At 44.1% G+C, this 23797-nt stretch overlaps 1 protein-coding gene across 1 annotated transcript in view; it reads left to right on the top strand.

Moving 5' to 3' along the window:
- Positions 1 to 23797, top strand: part of TNFRSF21 (TNF receptor superfamily member 21) — a 65771-nt gene that overhangs the window by 22575 nt on the left and 19399 nt on the right. The window contains exon 4 of the mRNA XM_046005943.1: positions 20784 to 21049. Coding sequence (XP_045861899.1) covers positions 20784 to 21049 — 266 coding nt within the window. The remainder of the gene's footprint in view (positions 1 to 20783; positions 21050 to 23797) is intronic.

Genomic DNA, 23797 nt, shown 5'->3' with positions numbered 1-23797 from the left:
AAGTTTTTTTTTTTTTTTCCTTTTTTACCCATGACATAGGAAAATGTTAATACTAGGTTAAAGGAAAACAATAAAACCAAAACAGGCTACATACTTCATACAATATAATCCCAATTCTGAAAACTTTGGGAAAAAGACTGAAGAGAAATACACCAAAATAAAAATAATGTTTCTTCCAGTTTGGTGGGATATGGTGGGATTTATGTATGTTTCGTTTTCTTTATTAGTTTTCTGTTCTTTTCCCCGAATTTTCTATAATAAGCACATGGAATTTTTATAATCAGATATTTAGAGAAAGTTTAAAAAAAAAAAAACCAAAACCCTTAATTTTGCTTCCTTTTGCTAGTCTGTGCGAATGACCAAACCAAGTGAAAATCAGACTGAGGCCAGCATCCTACCTGGGATAGAGCCTGCACAGACTTGAATAAGACATCTCTTTGCTGGCAACCCAGCTGAAGAAGGAAGGCTTCAATTCTCCCCTCCTTTTTAATAAAATGTATTTTTGATTGGATGTAATTTCAGACTTCAGAAAAATTTGCTATAGTACAAAGAATACCAGTATATCGGTGCCCAGATCGAACTATTGTTAAATTCTGCCCTTTTGCTTTATTTTTTGCACTTTTTACATAAAAATACATACAGACTTTGTATTATGACATATATATATAATATAGACTAATATGTTACATATAATGTTAGTTACATATAATGTTATATAGTATGTATAATATAATTTTTTTAAAGATTTTATTTCTTTGTTTGAGAGAGAGCATGAGTGAAGGAAAGGGCAGAGGAAGAGGGAGAGGCAGCCTTCCTACTCAGTGTGGAGCCCAGTGTGGGGCTGGATCCCAGGACCCTGGCATCATGACCTGAGCTGAAGGCAAACACTTAACAGACTGAGCCACCCAGGCATGCCTGATGTTTTATAATACATGATATACAGTATATATGTGTAGACTGTCCCCGACTTAATGGTGGTTCAACTTAAGATTTGTTGATATTATGATGATGCCAAAATAATATGCCTTCAGTAGAAATCAGTCGTACTTCAGATTATGAATTTTGATCTTTTCCTGGACTAATGATACACAGTGTGATCCTCTTTCATGATGCTGGACAGTAGCAGCTCCCAGTCAGCCATCAGATCCCACGGGTGAACAACCAGTACACTTAGAACCATTATGGACCCAAATAACTGTTCTGTTTTTCACTTTCAGTAGAGCATTCAGTAAATTACCTAAGATAGTCAACACTTTATTTCAAAATAGGCTTTGTGTTCGATGATTTTGCCTGGTGTAGGCTAATAGGAGTGTTCTGAGCATGGTTAGGGTAGGCTAGGCTAAGCTGTGATGTTTGGTAGATGAGGTGTATTGTTTTTAATTGAGCATAATGGGTTAGATGTATTAAATGCACTCACGACTTACTGTATTAAATGATGTTTTCAGCCTGTGCTGTGTTTATCAGGATGCTGCCCCATCATAAGTCATTATTGTACATATGTACAGTAATTTTTCTAAATCATCGCATGGCACTTTATACCTAGATACTTTTGTATGTATTTCCTAACAATAAGGACAGTCTCTTTAAAAAAAAAAAAGTGGTCATTTTCAACTCAATCGATTTAATATGGATATGATATTTTAATTCACTGTCCGTATTCCAGTGTTGCTGATTGACCCAGTGAAGCCCTTGACTGATAGCATCTTTTCTTCCTCTGGTCTAGGATCCGTCCAGGATCAAGTACTTCATTGAATTGCCCTTTACGTGGCCGGTCAGAACACTCATTCTGATCTATCTCATTAGGAGAAAATTAGCGGAGAACATCCTGCTGGATTTGTAAATGTCTGGAACTCTCCTCCCACTTTATTAAAGAAGTGACTTTGTTGCTCTAGTGGTTGCACTTACGATTAGATGTCGACCAGCTGTATTTCTAAATGTTCCCTGCAGCCTAGTTGTCGGAATTCTTGAGAACACTGGGAATCGTAGAAGTAAAACTGGGTCCAGCAGCAGAAAGCAGCCTAATGCAGGAACTTACATGTTCCTATGACCACTGTCACCTTGTAAACTTCCGTGCCTGTGTCCTTGAAACAATATCCTGTTTCGTAAAAAGAATACCAGTGCCAAATCAAACAAAGCCGGATCATGCCTCCTAGGATAGCAGGACCTGGGCGAGATGCTTTTCCAGCTAAATCACAATAGTCTCATTCAGGGGCAGCCCCCTCTTCCCATAGATTAACCTTTCCCCCAGGTTTTTGCGTCAAGATGTTTATATTTAAGGTGTTTTTTTGTTTTGTTTTGTTTTTTTCCTGAGGAAGGTCTCCTCTTTCCAGATCGCTATTCTCAAAGGTACAACCAGGTAAAATCCCATTACAAAGAGAGGTTCTGTTTCATAAAACCGTCCCAGGGGCTCAGAGAGGCCTCTAGAAACTCTACCTGTTTGATCTGATCAACTGTGAGTTCTGGGCAGCCGATGATCCCATATAATATGGTCTTAATGTGGTCCTCATCCATTTGCCACTGAATTGTTCATGAAGATGAGAGTGGGGATACAATCACCTAGTTCTGGGGCGTGCCGTATAAGAGGGTGTGCAGGACCTCCCTTACCCCCGCCTGCCTTCAGCAGACCTGCCCAAGATCCTGAGTGCCTTATAGACATCTGCACTCTGAAACTGGGGTCTTGGTTCCCATCTTTGTCACCAATGACTGCCTCTTCTCAGAGGGGTGTTAGGCCCCACTCACCCCTCTCTACCTACTGTGGACTTAGGGTTTTTTAAAGTTGAACTCTAGAAAACTGCAGTCCCACTTTCACGGAATTCTAGTGTTGGAAACAGTGGGTGAGACACTATGTAGCCAGAAAGATCGAGGAGCAAACATGCTGTGGTACCTTGTGTGCTTCCTTCCTTTCTGAAGTCATTGCAGTGTTGCATCTGGTAGGTTGGGACTGTACTGTGGTTCCCTGTAATAGGTCTCCAGCAGCAACAGAATTAGAAGCCCCTTCAGAATTTTTAGACACAAGAGTGTGTGAGAGTTCATTACCGTGTCCGAGTGTCATCAAGATGTACGTCGATTGTTAACGCCCCATTGCCATGTTTCTGTCACTTTTAAAGAACTTTAGTTCTTTCTGTAGTAAAGCCTAACACAGTGAGGCAAGTGGTGCTTCCAAAATAGTCCATTTGAAGTTAGGAACGAGTGGGGGTTCACATTAATTGGGAGGTTACATGGGAAACAGTAGTTTTTGTTTTGTTTGTTTTGTCACAAAAGGCAAAAAAGTGAAGATAGTAAAATTTGGTCTGTACTTAACCGGCTATACGTTGCAATGCAAGAGGTTCAAATGATCTCGAAATAGTCGTGCCATTCGCTTCCTGGTAAACACAGAAGATAGAAAACTGTCGTCCAGGCCCCCTTGAGAACGGGGATGCTGAGAACGGCCATCAGCTGCTGCTCTGTCTTCACTGTTCCTTTATGGGCCATTTCTATTTACCTTTCCTTCCCTTTTCCCTCTTCTCTCTCCCTTTCCTATCTGTCTCTCTTCTTCCTTCCTTTATTCCCTGTTCTCTCCGACTATTTGCAGAAGGTTCAAGTTGGCTTCCCGGCCAACCGGTTGGCCTAGGGCTTCGGAGGGCAAGTTTGAAAAACAGGTTGAGGAGTAGAAATCTGCCTGAAAATGCTCGTGGCAATGAGAGGAACATCCAGGGAGGAGGGCCTTGCAAAGTGACAAAAGGAGCAAGAGATGGACAATATTTCTCCCTGATCATTTTTTCTTTTTCTCTCATACTTAAGGCTATGAAGAGAAAATAAAATGAGAGACACAGGAATTGGATTTATCTCGTTTGCACCGAGCCTCGCCCCTGATTAGCGCATTCTTCCTCCCAGGTCTTGGGGAGATAGTAAGCATTTGGCAGGGGCGGCGACCCTTCGGGTGTAGCTACTTCAAGCACAGGACATATAAGGACCTCAAAAGTGATAGTACAAGCAGCTGGCACGTTCTTTCTGTAGTCGACTGTTTTGTAAACCCAGTAGCCAAAGGGTAAAGGACTCTTTCTGTAGAACTAGATTCCAAGATGCTGTTTTGTAATTCCCGTAGCTCTTACTGTCACTGCTGACTTGTGTGTGTGTGTGTGTGTGTGTGGTTTGTTTCTCCACATTGCTTTGAAGTCCTTAGAGAGCAGACAACTGGGTTTTACTGTGTGACCCTGTGCCTGATCAGTAGCTCAGGGTCCTGGGAAGGGTAGTCTGGAGCCCAGCTGGCCCATATGGTAGCCACCTGCCCTGTGTAATTTAAAGGTGAAATGAACGAAAATAAAAAAATTCAATACTTCGGTTGTACCCGCCCCAGTTCAAAGGCTCGATGGCTGCATGTGGCTAGTAATGACCGTATTGGACAGGACAGATAGAAAACATTTCCATCATAGAAAGTTCTGCCCATGAGCTAATTAATCTACTTAATCCTTTTCAAGGTTGGTTGGTTTTCAACCCATTGAACTATCGGATTTTTTCCTTTTGAGTTGTAATAATATTTGGTGTTAGGGATTTAACATGAAGATCTGAAGGTGGGTTCTTGACACAAGATTGCCACAGATACCAAGAGTTAGTATTCAGAGCTAAAGGAGGCTTCCATGATAGCTGTGCTTTAAAATATGCAAAAAACAGCTACAAAAATTGCTGGTATTCCTCCATCTGATTTGCTTCTTCAAAGTGGAACCTTTGACCCATGGACACTGGGGAGCTGGGAGACGTGAAGACGGAGAAAACCACTAATTCGCGAATGCTTCCATGCTTGTGTTTAAGTAGAACGGAGAGGGCTTGGTCTGGTGGGGAGACCTTAAGCAGGGACGCATATGGGAGTCCTGTGGTTGGGTCTGAGGCAAAAGATAAGGGGGCCTGGGAAGAAAAGCAGTCTCACGAACTAGCAAGGACAGCGGTAAAGCTGGGTTCTCAAATTCTAGGTTTTGCATTCCCTGCTCATTTCACTTTGAAGTGAACTTTTAGAAGGTTGGGGAAAAAAAAAGGTGTTATCAAAGCACTAAAGAGCAAAAACTCTGTAATCTGGTTCCACTTACTAGCTACGTGGTCCGGGTCCCATTAGTTAACCACCCTATGCCTCATTTTCCTTATGGGTAAAATGGGAGTCGTAATAGTGCAGGCTTTGTTGTGAGAGTGAACTGAGTGTGTGCCCGGTGCGCAGCACGTTGCCGGCCGCAGCGCCGATGGTCTGCAAGTAGTAGTAATGACAAGGGCGGTTGATGATGGTAGAGATGACTCATGAGCCCCACTGTCCCCTCCGGTAATCTCTCCATTTGTTTCCTGATTCACCCCCAGAAAGGATGACCGTGAAAAGGGCTGAAGTATTGGCCTTTATCATGCGTGCAGCTGTCCTTAAGGAAGCAGTCTAGTTCTTCCTGGAGAGCTTCTTGAGTTCTAGCCATAAGTGTTCCTTCGTATATTTATATTAATTAATATTAATTAAGTAACATGATTATTTATTTATTTATTTAATATATTTCTGTTAGACTGTTGCCCAGTCTGCAGACCGCTGAAGGGATGAGTTATAAAACAGGACCATGAGATACATGTGGGAGTGAGGAAAAGGCGGCAGTTATCCTGTATTTTGCTTAAAAATGGCTCCATTTCTCCTTCGTGTCCTCCTGAAAAAAGACTAGTTTTTACCTCACTGGTCTGCCCACAGAGGTACCATGCACTTGCTACAACATGTCTCTCAGGCACACCAGAGCTGTGGAGGGAGAGAGAGTCGCTTGGGGAGCGGTCTGCCCCCCCAAACCCTTTCATCTGCTTGCTCAGGGAACCGATAGACTTTGAGTGGAGAGAGGGGCCGTGAGGTACAGGAGACAGATGCAACCCGCTGCAGACTCCAGCGCACCCCTGTGTCCTCAAAGAGAAACCAAGAGAGTGAATGGCTGTGAATATACTAGTTCAGTGACTGACTAGTGCTGTGGAGGAGAAGCATGCCGGATTGCCACACAGGGTCAGGACGTCCCAGATGCCATCCTTTTTTTTTTTGTTTTAATTTTTAAATTTTTTTATATAAACATATAATGTATTATTAGCCCCAGGGGTACAGGTCTGTGAATCGCCAGGTTTACACACTTCACAGCACTCACCATAGCACATATCCTCTCCAATGTCCATAACCCCACCACCCTCTCCCTACCTCCCTCTCCCCCCACCCCTCTCAGTTTGTTTTGTGACATTAAGAGTCTCTTATGGTTTGTCTCCCTCCCGATCCCATATTGTTTCATTTATTCTTCTCCTAGCCCCCTACCCCCCCATGTTGCATCTCCACTTCCTCATATCAGGGAGATCATATGATAATTGTCTTTCTCCGATTGACTTATTTTGCTAAGCATAATACCCTCTAGTTCCATCCACGTCGTCGCAAATGGCAAGATTTCATTTCTTTTGATGGCTGCATAGTATTCCATTGTATGTGTGTGTGTGTATATATATATATATATATATATATATATATATATATATATACCACATCTTCTTTATCCATTCACCAGATGCCATCCTTTTAACAGGGATGAGCTGGCTGAGTGGAGTCATGGGCTAGTTCTTCCGAGTCTGGGCTGCAGCCCACAGACTGGCGTGGCGGTCAGAAATGACATTGGCCTGTGAGACCTGAAGTCCAGATCTGGTTCTTCTCAAATGCTGCATGATCCCCGGCAGAAGGACTCTCTTTGAATCTCAACTTTGTTTGTAAAGTAAGGGAACTTGAACCCTTCACCACAGGGTCGCCTGATTTTGATCGATGTGGCCGTTTTGCTGTGACCGAGTGCACTGCTGTCCCACCAAAGTCTGTCCGGGGAAACACTGCCCTGATTGATCCTGCGGGTGCCGGAGAGTAGAGTGCCGGGGCTGCAGGGCAGAGATAAGAGGCCGCCGGGCTTAGCCCCATGCTGGTGCCCGATGCCAAAGAAGGCCTGTCTGTGTGCTCCCTGCCGCACGGGAGAGCTTGCCCTCATGCTTATAAGAGAGTAAGGTCAGGATAGTGAAAATTTCCACTTGAGCCAGGATGCACAGTTGGGGAGGCCCAGGAGAACATGCAGTAACAGTGCGAGCTTTCAGGGAGAGTGTGAGACATTTTGGTAGCATAGTAGAAACTGAGCAGCGGTTAGAGAACCACTTCTGGGTCTTTCAGTCCCTTCAAGTGTGTTACCTTGATTGCAGTGGAGAAACTGTGTTCAGGGCTCTCGTGCATTTCTGAATTTTTATGCAGAGGGAGACCTTGGTCTCCTCCTATGGGCCAGGAAACCCCAGCCACAACAGAGTTCCTGAGAACAGCTTTGCACTGGTCACAAGGAGGGCACACTTGGTAAATGCTTTCCTACTTTGGAAAAGTTAATCTGCTCGTACTGGCTGGCGGGAGGCCAGCAGCTCACATCCACCTGTCGGGGTGGGCGGCTTCTAGCATACACGTGTTCAGGCAGTACCCTCCTCTCAGTCTAAGTAAAGAAGCTCAGACCTTCACTGCACTGAAACCCTCTTTCACTTCCATGTATTCTTGTTAGTTCTTATTAGCTCGTTAGTGTCAGTGTTGCTCTCCCCTGTAAAGAAGTTCTTAGGGGCACGTGGGTGGCTCAGTGGGTTAAGCGTCTGCCTTCAGCTCAGGTCATGATCTCAGGGTCCTGAGATCAAGTCACACATCGGGCTTCCTGTTCAGTGGGGAGCCTGCTTCCCCCTCTGCCTCTGCCTGTTGCTCCCTCTGCTTGTGCTCTCTCACTCTCAGTCAAGTAAATTTTTTTTTTTAAAAGAAGTTCTTAAATTACACATTTACCACAGATCCATGTATCTTTGTAATTCATTGGGACTTTACACTTGAACTTTTACAAGATAATCCTTGAGGATGGGGGAAAATGTTACTCACATAAGAGTGGAAGGCGGGAGTTACAGAAAGAATTTATTTCACTGTCCACAGGATTTGTCTTTAGCGAGGACAGCCATGAATTTCTTCAGGGAAAAATGCTGTGAGAGATATTAGACTGAAGAGGAGCTGTTCTCCATCTTAGTTACATGTTTCTCTCTCTTTTTGGTCTTTTGCTGTATTATCTCCTGTTTTGAGAGTTGTCCATATGTTGAATTGTTTTCCTAAAGAGAAACTCACTGGTCAATCTGCCCGATTCTTTGGCTGAAGTTGGGGACGATAGGATCTGAAGTAAATTTTCCTCTTTGTAACCAGGTTCACCTTTAAGGAATCCCACAGCAAAAAGAAAAGAGAAGATAAGGACATTTCAAACAGGACTCATTATTAAACTGCTTAACTTCTGTTATTTTTCATTTAATTACATGTATGTGAACACCAAGTTCAAGGTACTGTCCTAGGATTAGGCTCTAGTGTAACATAAAGGGTGTTTGTTTTAGTTTCTTTGGGGAGAGCTTCAAGTTGGAGATCATGGAGAATTGTGTGTGTGTGTGCATTGTGTGTGTTGTGTGTGTTGTGTGTGTATGTGTCTAATCCATCATTTTACAGAAGCTAAAACTGAGTCCCAGGGAAGAACAGTGCCTTGCCCAGGGTTATGTGGCCATAACTTAACTCCTGGGACGGTGATTTTTATATTTTCCATGTTGCCTCTCTGCTCAGAGGACTACAGGTTTCTGCCCAGTACAAAGGCTATTGTGGTTTGAAAGCATTTATTCCAGTTTCTTGAATGACAAAGTGGAGAGGCTGTTTGCTTGTGAGGCTTGTGGGGCTGTGGCTGTGGGACCTACGAACTTAGTTAGCCCTTTGGCCTCAGGGACTCAGGAGTGAATGAGGGAGAGAAAGATGAAGGCATGTTTCGGAGGGGAACATCTTCTGGCTTGTTTCTCCCTGGATTGCCTTCATGGGAATGCTAATGGCCCCTAGGTGGTCATTCAGTGGGGGCTGGAGGTGTGTGTGGTGTTCAGCTTAATTAATCATCTTAATTGGATGATTTCAGACTGGGAGAAGTGAAGGAGCTGATGGCTGGACTGGAGGTGAAATTAAAGAAATGCTTAAAGCTCTTAAAATCGACATGGAACATTCCCACCTTGACCTTGAAGAGGCAGAATCATCCCCCCTTCATTTATCCTTTCTTTACACCCTCTTAGCCTGTCTCTCAGGCACTTGAGCACCTTCCTGATTTCTCTTGACATTCTCTGACTTGAACTCAAGTTTTACTTGTCCAGGATTGTTCTCTAAGCAAATTGCTCCAAGGGAATCTGTGTAAAGCATTATTATTGACACACTGGTTTGGGGGAAGAGGAAGAAATAATACTTCATGGTTATTGAATGCTTAGTGTGTGCCGGGCACTATACTGTGGTTATAGGTACTTTCTTATTGAATTCCTAGAACAACCTTCTAATGTCAGGATCATGCCCATTTTACATATTAAGAATGTAGAAGGCACAGCAGGGTTGCATGACCTGACAAAGATCATACCTCAAGTCCATGGTGTGCCAGGACTGGCACTCAGGCAGTTGGCCTTGAATTCTGAGCTGGTAATGAGTGTGCAACACCACTGCTCACTTGTGTCCCTCCAGTGTTTGGAGGAGGAGGGGTGTGGTGTGGGCAGACAGTTGAAGCCTAGACTATTGCAAATATTTTTTGCAATTGTTTATTGTAACACATTTGTCCATTATTTCCATTTTCTCCTTTTCTGTGATGCCATGAAGGGAAGTAGGAGTTGGCAGAAGACATATTCAAAGAAGCAACCAAAACTCAGGAAAGACATGGTTGGTAACGCTGTGCTTAGCCCTGGGAGGCAGTGTGGTGCTGTGAGGGATGAGGGCTGATGGGTCGGACTCTCCGATTTTGACTCTCAGCCCTCACTAGGCAACTATGCCAAGCTACTGAACCTCTCCTCAGTTTTTCTATCTGGAATGTGGACGGAACTCCTGTCTCATGGGGTTGTTTCTAAAGATCAAATGAGATCATCTGTAATATTGATCAAGCTGCCAGCTCGGCTTTTTTTTTCTTTCTCCCTTTCCTCACAGGATGGTCAGGAAGTTGAGCTGTACTAAGCATTTATGCAGAGCTGATATCAGGGTGAGGGACAGTTGTATCTGATGTTCAACACAAGAAGAACTCCGTTAAGTGTGAGACTTAGTGAGTCATAGGGGCCAGGAAAAATGGCTGTGGAGAAAACATCTACACTAAGAACGTTGGCCATAACACGCCTCAAGGCCTGACTGAGCAGCACAAGAAGAGCTTGAAGGGAACTGACGGTGTGGCACATGGCGTCTGGTTCTCAACATTCTTGAGGGTGAGACAGAGGGCTTTTGCTCACCCAGCCTGCCCCCATGGTGTGAGGAGCACTGCTGAGGTGATAGTGTGGCCTTGGGCCATGGGGGTTGGAGAGCACCCTATGCCCGGGGGACAGGTGCAGTGGGCCACCATTGACAGAGAGGGAAGCTGTGGAAAGAGATAGAGTTTGTGGGACCTGTTAGTGCTCACTGGTGTGACGAAGGACTTGGATTCAAGTATCTCTAACGTCTTCCATTCTGAAGTCCTATCCTTCAGTGTTGCAGAAACTGAATGGTGAAGTTGAACACAGTCCACAGCCAAACTGCTTCCGTATCTCAGGCTTGAAACCCCAAGATGAAGTTCAAGTGTGGACTAGCTGGCTTGGGGGTTGAACCTCTTATTTGCATAACTCGATTGCATAACTTTATTCGTATAAGATCGGTATCCCAATCTGGATGTAAAGACTGTTCTTCAGGGGAAACAGTGCTGCTTCAGAACCGGGAATAATTTGCTTGTGTAAAGTTCAGACATAGTCCTTGAACCGTGCTACCTTTTAGGTGCGGAGAATTTCTGGTAATATATCTTTTGTTTCTTCCATCTTGTCCCCTGTCCACAAGCCACTGCTCAAGCAGAGCGATACGTGACATCCTCCCACATTACCTAGCAAACAAGCAAAACCTATCCCTTCTCATCTGCGTTGTCTTTAGGTTTTACTCAGGAACAGCATTCTTGGTTCTAGTCCTTAGGAATTCCAACGATAGGTTTAGGAAATGTGTTTCCTTCTTTCCCAACCTGTGATTCCTCCTTTAGGATGGGTCTGGTGTAGGAGCATTGGTTTTTATGGGGGTTGTGAAGGAAACCCTTCTCTTGGATTCCCAGCCCTGCAGCCTTCCTCCTCTTTCTAGGGAGGCAGTCTAATTGGGATGGTGTTTCTGGCACGAGTCTTTCCCCAAAGTTTCAGTGACTGGTTAGGGGACAGATGTCCAGTAACCAGAAGCTGTGCCCCATATGTATTTGAACAGTATCAATATTCTCTTCCATCAGGTTTCAGAGATGACTTAAAACATTTGAACTGAATTATGAAAACTTCTCTATTCCGCATTCAGAGAAGAACAAATGAAGTGTGCTAGGAATTGGATAATAAGTACTTCTCCACTCCTTTTTTTTCCCCCCTAAAGTGACACTGTGGGGTGTCTCTTAGTATTGATATAGGCAAGATCATGAAGTGATTCTGGGACGCAAAGATGACCTCTTACACTGATTATGAAATCTGTTTTTCTAACCTTATAAAAAAGGTCTCTCTCTTGCTGCCATTAAATCTTGTTTACTTTTCTTCAACAAAGACTTATCTCGTGCTGACTGAGCGCCATAACCTGCTCCAGGCATTTTCTAAATATTAACCTAATTTCCATAACTCTGGGAGGTAGGCCACTATCATTACCATTTTACAGATGGGGAAACTGAGGTGGAGGGAGTAACTTGCTCAAGGTCACGCAGCTAGGAAGTGGCAAAGCCAGGTTTTAAACTTGGGCGCCAGTCTGACTCTAGATACTGCCCCGTGACTCTTACAGTCTGGATTTCCCATGAATCACCTGAGGCTGGAAATGGCTAGGTTTTTATGGCTGATTTTTTTTTTTTTAATCATGCGGCATTAAGAAAACGTTATTGCCCTTAGCAAAGCCCAGCTTATTCTGAAGGAAAACAACTACAAAATTGTCATCAGTAAAGAGTTGTCCTTTGTAGAAGTCACACTGATTTCCTGCTTTTCGGTTTTTTTCTTCGATTGCTCGAAAGGAGAAAATTCGAAAGCCAGATACCCAATGGGCTTATGGCTCCCGGGGTTCTTGTAGTAAATAAAGGCTGTGACCAGTAAGTCAGAGGTGTTTTGCTAATCAGAAGTCACATCTGTTGAACTTGGGTTTTCCCAGCCTCAGATAGCAGACAGCTGCGAGCAGAGAAGCCTTCCTTTTTTGCCTGAAGCTACCTTGCCAAAAATTCCAGACGGTCACCTTACTGTCGGTCCACATTTCCTATGAGAACTTGAAGTGGAAACACCAGGAAGCTGGGCTGAAGGGAGTACAATGTCTCACTGAAGAGGCCACCGTGTCCTTTGCCCCTTCCCCGGGGGCTATCCTACCACAGTGATTTTCCAGCGGCTGGAAGAGGCTTTTTTCCCCATGAACCCCTCACCCCACTGCCTTTTCCACCTTTGTGTCCAGTGATGCCACTTCCGGCAGACAGCACCTTTCTGTTTAACCTCTGAGGATGTCTGACAATTATACAGCAACAGAACCGTTGCAGGAGAAAAGCTCCTCTTATCACTGTAGCCTAAAAAGCATCATCTCGCGCACAAAGTGGCCAGAGAGAGGGGCGTTTGCCCTGTGGTGTCACAGGCTGCTGTCCACCCCAACCCCCCCAGGCCTTGCCCATGATAACGTCTTCCTCTAGGCTTTATGGAGAAGGTATTTAAATTTTAAATGCTTATACCTGTACCCCTGAAACAAATAATATGCTAAATGTTAATTAAAAATATAAAAAGAAAAAAAAATGCTTATTTTATTTTGTAATTTACCTAACGAGCAGATTTTAAATTTAAGCTATTTGGGGTATTGAAAGACAAATTAGCGTTTTCCCCCACAGAGGACTAAAATACAAATAGAAACAAAAAAATTCTTAAAAATGAGTGCCCTTGAATCAGCCTGGTCAGGTGTTATCTAAGCAGATTTTGCCGAGGAGGAGGAATTTCTAGATTTCTGTTGATCGATCGTTCTTCACGAGTAACTGGTTGTTAACATCAAAGGCTACGCACAGAATTTGACACATTAAGTCGACTTTTAAAACGTAGCTGGGTTCAAGTTTATACGTTAAAAAAATAATGACTCTTCCTATGTTTTATCAGATCTAAGACACCACTGATGGTGACCTACCATTTTTTTATATTCCACGAAGGAAGAAAACCCACTGACCAAGCTATGAACAGGCGTTGATTCAAATACACATGCACCCAGATGTCTTAGAATCCGTGAAATATGGCAGCATCTTAGCCACAATCTTGCATCTTTTCTATAGAGTCTGACAACATGATTCTAACTGAACTGTTAGTTTAGTTTCCTGTGCTTGGCCTTTCACCAGCATTTAACACACTTGATTCCCTTCTGCCCGAAACACTTCTTTCCCTTTGCCTCCAGGACACTGTTCTCTGGGGTCCTCCTCTCACCTCTCTGGCTACTCCTTCTCCATCTCCTTGGCTGCCTCCTTCTCTTTCACTTGACCTGTGAACAGTAGATGGCCCCAGGGCTGAGGACTTGCACCTCTTTTCTGCCTGCACACTCTCCCTCCCGTGGTGACCCAGACCTTTAAAGACCGTCCATCGGCTGGTTATTCCCGAGTACATAGATCCAACTTGGTCCTTGTATCTGGACGCAACATGCAAATATCCTCTCACTTGCATGACCAACCCAGACGTCTAGATGCTTGACAGCTAAGATGTCTAAACCAAATTCCAAACAACACCCCCACGTCAGTCACCCATTGCAGAAAGAGGCCCCTCCAGCCTTCCAGTTGCTCAGCCCAGAACGTTAGAGAGTGCCTCCTTCCCTTTCTTTCACACCCCATAGTTAGCAAACCCGGTAGCAAATCCCATCAGCTCTTCCTTCAAAATATATACAGAAGTTGACCATATCCTGTCATTTCTACTGTGGCCCCTCTGCCCCAAATGAAGTCAGTCCCCTCCCTTGGAGGATGTCTGTGGGCTCCTCCTCTGCCCTGGCCCTTTCCATGTCTTCCTGGCACAGCAGCCAGAATGATCCTGCCCACATGGAAGTCAGATGATGTCCTTCAAAACTGAGACATTGAGACCTCGTTTAAAAGTCTCCAGTGACTTTTTGTTGCACCCAGAGTAGCAGCCTAAAGACCCAGAACAATCCATACCCCCATTTGTCTCTCAGCCTGTGACCCCTGTCACCCTCCCCCTTGCCCACTGGCTTCTGCCACACCAGCCTCCCTGCTCCTCCTTGTGTATGCAAACGCCCTTCCTTCCCCCCAGACCCGCTGTTCCCTCTGCCTAGGAGTCCATTGTCTCACATACCTGCATGACATGCTGTCTTACCTCAGCATGATTTAAATGTTTTTAATTTATATGTTACCTCAGTGAGGCCTTTTAGCTCTGAGGGAGGAGGCCCCAATTCTAAAATGTCAGTCCTGCCCTCATATCCCTGGTCTCTGATCTGTTTTTCTCTTTAGCATGCCTCACTATCTATCACTAAATATTTTATTACTTCCCATGTCCCCCAGGACAAGGAAAGGCTTTGGTTTTGTTGTGTGTCCCGCCATGCCCCCGGAGCCTAGAATAGTGTCGGGGTGGTCACTGCTCTGTACATTTTTGTTAGATAAATAAATGAACAGCTTCAGACATAGACTAAGACTAAAAATGGCTAAGGAGTCATTTTGACCTTGTTCTTTTTGTTTTCTTCCATGGGATGAAATAAAAGGTTATTGGTTTTCCTCACGGCCTCAGTGATATCTGTTTTTTCCATCTGGAAAATTGTCTGTTGTTTTGATAGAACTTGTCATCGGTAAACAGTCCATCATTAGCTTTATGAGACCTTTGCACTGTGGTTTTAGTAGCTTCTGGGCTTCATCTGAGCTTATGATTGCCCATTAAACTTTCAATAAGATAGTGATTAATTCAGCTTCAGAAGTCACCTTTTGGGTTAAAATGAAGTCTAAGCAGTTCCTCTAACATTTGTACTTCAACGAGGCAAAGACTATTTTTAACTTGGGGCATTCTGAGCTCCCAAGCACTGATGAAGCAGTTTCCTGTGTGATGCATTGGAAGTGATCCCTGTTGATAGCCCATTTTTAAATCATCGTATGATATACTAGTTATTACAAAACACATGCGCATGTTTCGGGTTTGTTGCTCTTAGAAGCACATATTGTGTAATCTGGCCAGACAGATCTTGGTCTAGACAGCTGCTCTCTACAGGGGCAGAACCTGGGAGACTTTTCCTCTGGTGCCTGACTTGGATGTGGTGGGCCACCCTGATGGGGGAGAGGGCACCGCCAAAGGGAGAGACTCTTGCATAAGAACTGGTTCCTGTGCCAGGAAGCCCAGCTTCCACCCATCAGGGACCACATGAGATTTGGCATGGCTTCATGACAAGGGAGTGTTGGCCTGTGGCCCCCCAGCTTCTCAATAGCTGCAGTTATAGAGATTAATGAGATGATAAAAGGTGGTGTAGGGGATCAGGAAAGAGGGGAAGCTAACAAAAAAGGGATTCATCCATCCATCCATCCATCCATCCATCTTATTCCTAGTATGTGCTAGGTGCTGGAGATAATGGTAGTCAAAGTCAACATGGGGATTGGGCAGAGGGTAGTCAGAAAAGTCGTCAATTAGGACATTGCCATTGTATTGGGAAGAACATCAATTCTAGGAAGGCTAAAGCCACGCTTGTATTCAGATTTCGAACTTGACATTCGTTGCTGTGTATGTACTTTGAATGCGCTGCCCTGTACCTGCAGCTTATAAGCCTGAGGCCCCAGTGTGTGCTGATTACCAGCAATGTCTGGGGGGCAGGAATTAGGGTGATGATAGAAGGGCAAGAATCTTGAGCTCATTGTCTCCTGTCGTTTGTGTACCTCACAGGAGACTGCTGTGTGTACAGAAACCAGCATGGGGGTAACTGTGGAGTCATCTGTCCTGGGAGGAGGTTGTGTATTAATTGCCTCGATGGGAATTTTCTCATTATTTGCCCCTCTGTCTCTCTTTCTAGAAGAATAATGAGAACCAATGTTACATTTCGAGTATAGGAGATGCCGTGGGAACGTTTGAGTCTTTTAAATGATGAGAATTTGGGACCATCACAGAGTTTATAACCTACTCACTCTCCCATGCACTCGTTCTGTGTGAAGCCGGGTGCGGAGCGTGGACTGGGGTGCTGTGTTGTGTGTTACAGACGGCCTTTGTTTCCTCTGGCTCCGTCATCCCTGGCCTTCATCCCTCATCCAGTGAGGCTTTAATGTGGATGCTATCTAATTCAGGATTTTAGAATGCACAAGAAAAATGCCGTTTCATCCACAATAGCCCGGTCGATGACTTCATGCCTCTGTTCTTATGTTCCCTGATAGGGGTCTGGGCAGTGTCAGCAGTGAGTACGGATGGGACACCCTGCATGTCTTTTTCTTGGACTTTTTTGCCTTTCTCTGAATGGGGCCCTTCTGTGTGGTGGTACTTTTGCCATGTACTGGTGAAGTTCCAGGAAGCCAGGATTGTGGCTTTTGCCTTCATCGTTCCATACCTACAGTCCTGGTGCTAAAACCCAAGTCTCTGCAAAACTCCTGCCACCAGGTCCATTGCCCTGATGACTTGTCTGTGCAGAGATGGCGGGGACGGAGGAAGTGAAACCGGTGTGTAACTCAGGCTCTTGGCTTACCGGTTTTACTAACTGATCCCATAAATCACCTTACCTACCCTATGAGAGGACAGGTGGTGGTGTCCTTTTATCGATGTGGATGCTGAAACTTTAGAGATCATGACTAACAGGTCATGGTACTTGAAACCATATCTCGTGATGGCCAAGTTCATGATCTTTCCATGATCAGCACCTTACAATTCAAAAGCTCAATCCTGGGGCTAGGGCCATCTTCTTTCTTGCATGCAGCTCCTGGTGAGAACAGTGTCTGGTGGATGAGGGCTTGCTTGACTCCTTCTCGGAGCGCTAAGACCTGACATCACAGGAAAAGCAAAGTTAAGCTACACACCCCTGTCTGCATTTCGGTGGGTTGAGGGATGTGTGTTTTTTTTCAACTGAAGAAAAAAGATATTTGGCTTCATTTTCAGCTAAAGGAGTCAGATGGATCCAACACACCTGTCTCTAGTCTGGATGAAAACTTGGAACTCTGATGGGGCAGATGATGGAGGCACTCTGGCAGCCAGAGAGTTGGTCTCCATTTCCCTCACCCTCATGTCACAGTCATAATTGGGGTGGGAGCTTGCATTATCTTGTGTGTGTGTGTAAGGGTGTTTTCTTCAAACACAAGACTTTTCTAAATCTTTATACCATTTGATAATTAGCGATGGTCCCTTAAAATTGCAAGTTTTAGGGGTTGGTGAACTATCATCTTGGTGAACCATCTCATATGGCAGGAGGAATTGCAAGAGACCTCCCTGTACTCAAAACCTAATACGCTGACTGTTGCCCTTTACAGAAAAAGTTTGACCTCTCCCCGCCCCCAAGGGTACCATGCTGTAATTTTTAAAGAAAAGAAATAAACTTTTTAGCCCCAGAGAAAACTTTCCCAACATCTGCTTGGGCAGTAATAACAGGCCAGGAGGAAGCGTACACACCATATCCAACCCAAGTGCATTTGTAATTCCAGCATAATAAAGCTCCTCACTACACTACATGTACCGCCAACAGAGGTACCATTAACTAGCTAGCTGATCTTGAACCAATCATAAAGTAATAAGATAAAAGGAAGACCCATTTCCCCAGCATCCAGTTTAGCAAATAGAACCTTGTGACGCCCTTCGAAGTCCCTTCTGTTTCTTTACCCAGTAACCTCCGCCTCCCACCCCCAGCCCCCAGGTTACTATCTTAATTTGGTTTAATTATCTTCCTGCTTTTCTCTGTAGTTGTATTCTTTAGTTTTGCCTAAAACTTTTTTTCTGAACAAAGAACACTTTCAGAGCCCAACAAATTTTCTGTTTTATTGGCATTGCTTGATTTCCTTGGGGATAAATTCTTTCTGCATTAGAATTTTGTAAAGGTTATCAGTGCAGCAAACCCAGGAACCTGCAGTGACTGCTCAACAAATGTTCTTGAAATACCTTGAAAGCTTTTCTTTCCCCTTTGGTGGGTGGGGACAAGGAACAGCACACTCAGGGACCCCTCCCCTGCTGCGTTGTTGGGACCCTACGCCACGTTGGAAGGCTGCTGTCTCTTGCCGTTCTCTCTGCCAGCTTTGGATTTATCAACTGTGCCATGAGAGGGGGTGTGGAGAAGAACACGGCCAACCCGGGGGCAGTTTCTGTGCATTGACTCCGTGTTTTCATAGTTAAAAAAAATAAGATGAACCTGATTTGTGGGCCTTAAATTTAGCTTCCGGTCAGTGTTGGTTGACGGAAGATCTCATTGTATCCATTCTTCGTGTTTTTCTTTTTTCCTCTTTTTTCTTTATTTTGTGGCTGAAAAGAAAGTATAAATACTGGGTTTTGGAAGAGGGAACTGTTGTTATGTTTGAGCCCTTTAAACTCTGTAATTACTCTATAAATGCTGGGTATTTGCCTCAGAAATGCATTTAGTCTTAAGTTTTAGTGTTCAGTATATGGAACATTTATAATGATGGGGTACTTCTAAAAATAAATCAAGTCTATAGAAAATGTTAATCAGCTCATCCCCAGGGACTGTAGTGAGTATGTCCATTGTACAAATGAGGAAATGGACATGACAGTTAGTGGTTTGCCCAAAGCCACACTGTCATTGGCATTATGAAGATTTAAGCAAAGGTCCCATGTACAAGAAAATGCAGTCATGTTTTCATGTAAGGCACTGTGAGCCTTCCTCAAGTGAACCCAAATTACGATTCAGGGACTAACATGCCTTTCAGTATTTGAAAGAACCTACCACATCAGTCACAAATTGCTAGTTTGCTCCTTAACGTTACCTGCAAGGTTTCAAGTAGGGCATGGCATTTTTTATTTTTTATTTTTTTTATTTTTTTAAGAGGAGTCTGTTGCTTGAAATCAAAAGCTCTGTATCTGGCCAAACATTGCCCTGAAAATTGAAAAGTAGCTAGTTCAAGTGTACTTAACACGGCCAGAGAAAATCATGTGAAAAGTGCACCAGTGCTCCCCCTCTGTGGCATTCTACTCTTAGAGTTGACAAGGAAGCAGCCTTCTCCTAGGAACTTAGTTTTCAAAAGCCATTTGTGGGTGGTTGATTCAGGATGTGTATACACTCTTGGAGGTCATCCACCTTTACAGGTTGGCATCGCAGAATGAGGATTTATGTTGAGGAAACGCCAGGTCCTCCATTTCCAAAGAAACTTCTGGAATTAGCCTGGCTCTTTTCTTAGGCAAAAATCGAGAGCTGATTTTCTAGATATTTTCACCAACAACTGTTGGGAGCAAAAAAAAAAGATATTGTTTTCCTCTGGTTCACCTCTAGTTAAGTGAAAAATTTAGTTCTCTATAATAGGAAGCTTTTCTTTATTTTCTCCCCCCCGCCCCACTTCACTTGGAAACTTGACTTTTTTTTTTTTTTTTTTTTAATTGTTAGTGTTTTAAAGACATTGTGAACTATTATAACTCTGGTATCTGGGCATGTGGGTATGGCTTCATTCAAAGACATGGTATTGGCTGAGAGGACTCACCCCCCCCCCACCCTGTCACGTGGTAAACTGCCAGATCCCATGCCGTGAGGTTCTCTGTGACCGCATGTATCCGTTTGGGCAAAGCCAGTGTCTAATACAGAGAGAAGGTGCTGTGAAGAGGAGGACACCACAGCGTGCCACTCAGGGAAAGCTGTACCCAGAGGGTCGGTGCCAAGGGTTCCTCTTGAGCTTGCAGCTTCGAGATTGGATTTGGCACTGCACACTGCACTCATCAGATCTGAGTACCGCAGACCCACACTGACCCAGTTTACAAGTGACAGTTACAAGTGCTCCCATCAGTTGTTGGGGAAAATATCTAGAAAATCAGCTCTCGATGACAGAATGGCAGTAGAGTACACAGTCCAGTGGGTTGGGTTGCGCTCCCACCCTGCTCCCTCTGTGACATTGGGCAAATCACTAGTTTTCTAGGTGTTATGTCTTATCTGTCCACTTGGAATGTTAATGCTTTATAAAGATGTTCCAAGAGCCCATGCCTTAACATAAAACCCGGGAGACTCTCGTGATTGTTACTATACTGTCATTTGGGTTGTTGTCTCCATTATAACTGTACAGGTCAGCTTAGGAGACTGAATAATAGATCAGAAAGTTGCTTGTTGAGCATAGGATTAGAGCACCAGGAGCCAGAAGTCCTGCAGGAGTGCCTCCCGGGGACTGGAGTGGCTGGGTACTGTCAGTTGACATAAAAGACATTATTGCTAGAATCTGAAGACCCTTTACGTAACTAGACAATGTTGGATCAACTCCATGCCGGTTTTAATTCATGGTTTACTTTTTCCTTAATTTCATGAAGTCACCACTTTTTTGGTCTGGGGGCCTCTATTGTGTTACTCTTGTTTTTAGCAGTAACAAAGGAATCACTATTTTGTTCGGGTTTGGCTTTCCAAACAGCTTTTTCGGGGGCTGTATATTGTCTTTCCAGGATTGGTCCTTCTTCTCACTCCGCATTCAGGAAGTGAACTTTGCAGGAGGGAACCCAGTTAGTCCCCAGGAGGGGCTTCGGATGCTGAGTGCTCAGAGAAGGCAGTCTGTTCCTTTGACCGATAACAATGGGAGAACGTGCTTCTTTTTTGAGTCCATTAGAACAGAGTAGCTGTATATATAAAGACTTTCCCTCCCATGCCTGGATTTGTCTTGAATTTTATTTTCTTTCTGGTTTAGGGATTGACATCCTGAAACTGGTCGCAGCCCAGGTTGGAAGCCAGTGGAAGGACATCTACCAGTTTCTGTGCAATGCCAGTGAGAGAGAAGTGGCTGCTTTCTCCAACGGGTACACAGCTGACCATGAGCGGGCCTATGCCGCCCTGCAGCACTGGACCATCCGGGGCCCCGAGGCCAGCCTTGCTCAGCTCATCAGCGCCCTGCGCCAACACCGGCGTAACGACGTGGTAGAGAAGATTCGGGGACTGATGGAAGATACGGCCCAGGTATTGTACCTGGGTTGTTGGTCTTTCCAACTAACCTTTCACTCCTTGATATATGATAAGGAAAAATACAGGTATTAGGTCTTTTGGTTCATACACATTTCCCTTCGAGGGCTGTGGTTCTCGAAGTGGTTGTCCATTACAATCATCTAGAAACTTTATTTATTTATTTTTTTAAACTGGGATTTGTTTAAAGATTTTACTTATTTATTTGAGGGAGTGAGAGAGAGAGAGAGAGAGGGTGCACAGGTGATGGGAGGGGCAGAGAGAGAGAGAGGGAGACGCAGACTCTCTTGATGTGGGGTTCCATCCCAGTTCCCCTGGGATCATGACCTGAGCAGAAGGTAGACACTTAACTGGCTGAGTCAGCCAGGCACCCCCATCTAGACTCTTTAAAAAAATTCTGATACTTGGCCCCTACTGTAGACCAGTCAGATCAGAATCTCTAGGGGAAGGACCACAAATTACCATTTGAAAAAGTTCCCTAAATAATGCTGATGAGCAAAGTTGAGAATCACCGTGTTTGGGGTACGTTCAAGCATCAGACTGTGCAGCCAGATCTGCATCTTGTTATCTCATGTACAGTCTCATTTTGCATAACACACTTAGAACACATCTAAGAAGGAAGATTTTTATTTTTATCTTTTTTCCTATTCTCACTCCCTCCCCCGCTCCCCGGCCAATGCCCCCAGGATACTTCTTGTGATGTCATTTAGAGACGCTCAGTCTTACCTTCTGAGCATGCCAGTGGTGCTGACAACGGAGAGTAACAGGATTGATCCATCCTTCTTCTTGGGCTTGTTCATTCTGCACATCACATGGGCAGTGACGGGACCCAGGAGGGGGATTTACTAATAGTGGTAGCTTAAGTAACTGGTCGCTTAGCTTTGGCTTTGGAACCCAACTGCACTGGATTTGAATCCTGGCTCTGACACTGATTAGCTGGATTACCAAGGGCAAGTTACTTAACTTTCTTTGCTTCTGTTTTCTCATGTATAAGACCTTATAGGCTAATTAAGATTAGGTTACATGGAATGTCTGATGCACTGAAGGTGTTTTTGGTTTTTTTTTTTTTTTTAAAGATTTTTTTAATTTATTCATTTGACAGAGAGAGATCACAAGTAGGCAGAGAGGCAGGCAAAGAGAGAGAGGGAAGCAGGATCCCTGCTGAGCAGAGAGCCCGATGCGGGACTTGATCCCAGGACCCTGAGATCATGACCTGAGCCAAAGGCAGCGGCTTAACCCACTGAGCCACCCAGGCGCCCCCTGAAGGTGTTTTTTTAAATGGTGGTTATGATCATAACATAACTGGTTTTTCTTAGCCTTTCCTTAATCCTGGTGTACATCCCTGAAAGGCCATCCATTAAGTACAAGTTTGGGTATGGACTTCTATGTCTCACAAACTTCAATTAAAGTTTCCAAATAAATTCCCCAAGTAAAGGAAATGTTGCCACCGAGAACTGATAAAACCCCACTTAAAATTTAAAAGGCCATTCTGTTGCTGTTATTTTTCAGGGCTCTAAATTCATTATCTAAAGACCTGGAGAGAGACGTTCCTCCATCAACTCTAATTCACAACCATTATGTACCAAATTTTGTATATCAAGGAACTCAATTTTATATATTTGAGAGGTCCAAGTGCTTTTATTTTTTTATACCAACACTGTAGTCTTTCTTCACTATGGAAGTAAACATTCATCAGGAGGATCTTTTATTTAAGTGACTGGATAAAATTTATAGGTGCTAATTGACGCCGAAAGTGGTCTTTGAACTCCTGGCTTATTTTTAACTTCTTTGAGATATGGAATTTCAGGAAAAAAAATTTATGAATAGATGGGTGGTAAACATGCAAAGGCACACACCGGTGTTTTGTGACTTCCTGAGGATGGTATCAGAAGTATGGCTCAAACATGAGTGGTCTTCCTTGGAATGCTGACTTTTAAGGAAGGAGCTGGCAGGATGAGCAGCCGACCTGTAGAAGGATGGAGATACTGGAGAATAAGTCATTCCATCTTTTCGACAATACTTACAAGAAAGTGAGAATGAGGTTGATGCAATGTTAGGATTTTGTTAACATGGAATACTTGAGAAAGTGGAAAGATGAGGGGCGCCTGGGTGGCTCAGTGGGTTAAGGCCTCTGCCTTCAATTCAGGTCGTGATCCCAGAGTCCTGGGATCAAGCCCCGCATCGGGCTCTCTGCTCGGCAGGGAGCCTGCTTTCTCCCCTCTCTCTCTGCCTGCCTCTCCCCCTGTCTATCAAATAAATAAATAAAATCTTAAAAAAAAAGATTAAAAAAAATAAAGTGGAAAGATGATCATAATGAATTTTTAAGGGAAAAGGAGGTTTCTCAGTATAAATATAACCATGGGAAAACAAAAGCATGGGGAAATGAAAAAGCATAAATGTTCATGTTCTAGTACTAAATCTGGTGGTACGATTAGAAGTGATTTTTCTTTTTTATTATTTTCTGCAATGAAAACACATTACTTTTGTGATTTAAAGTATTTCTTCAGATGACTGAGCTGAAGGGGCACCCGAGAAAGGATAGGTAGGGCTTTGTTTGTGCTAAATTGAGAGAGCGAGGCCCTCCTCGTTGCAGTTTCGGGAGAGCAGACGGTGGTTTGTGTGCCAATCCATTCTTCCTTGTTAGGATTGACTGAGGTTTGTGATGTTGGGTCAGATTTGGTCCCCCACCCCCCAAAATTGCTAAGATTTACTTCGCTTTTGTATTCTGCAAGTCTGTCTCATTTT

The sequence above is a fragment of the Meles meles genome, chromosome 5, assembly GCF_922984935.1.
Source record: "Meles meles chromosome 5, mMelMel3.1 paternal haplotype, whole genome shotgun sequence".
NCBI lineage: Eukaryota > Metazoa > Chordata > Mammalia > Carnivora > Mustelidae > Meles > Meles meles.
The sequence above is the reverse complement of the archived record's forward strand: the minus strand, read 5'-3'. Positions and strand labels throughout refer to the sequence as shown.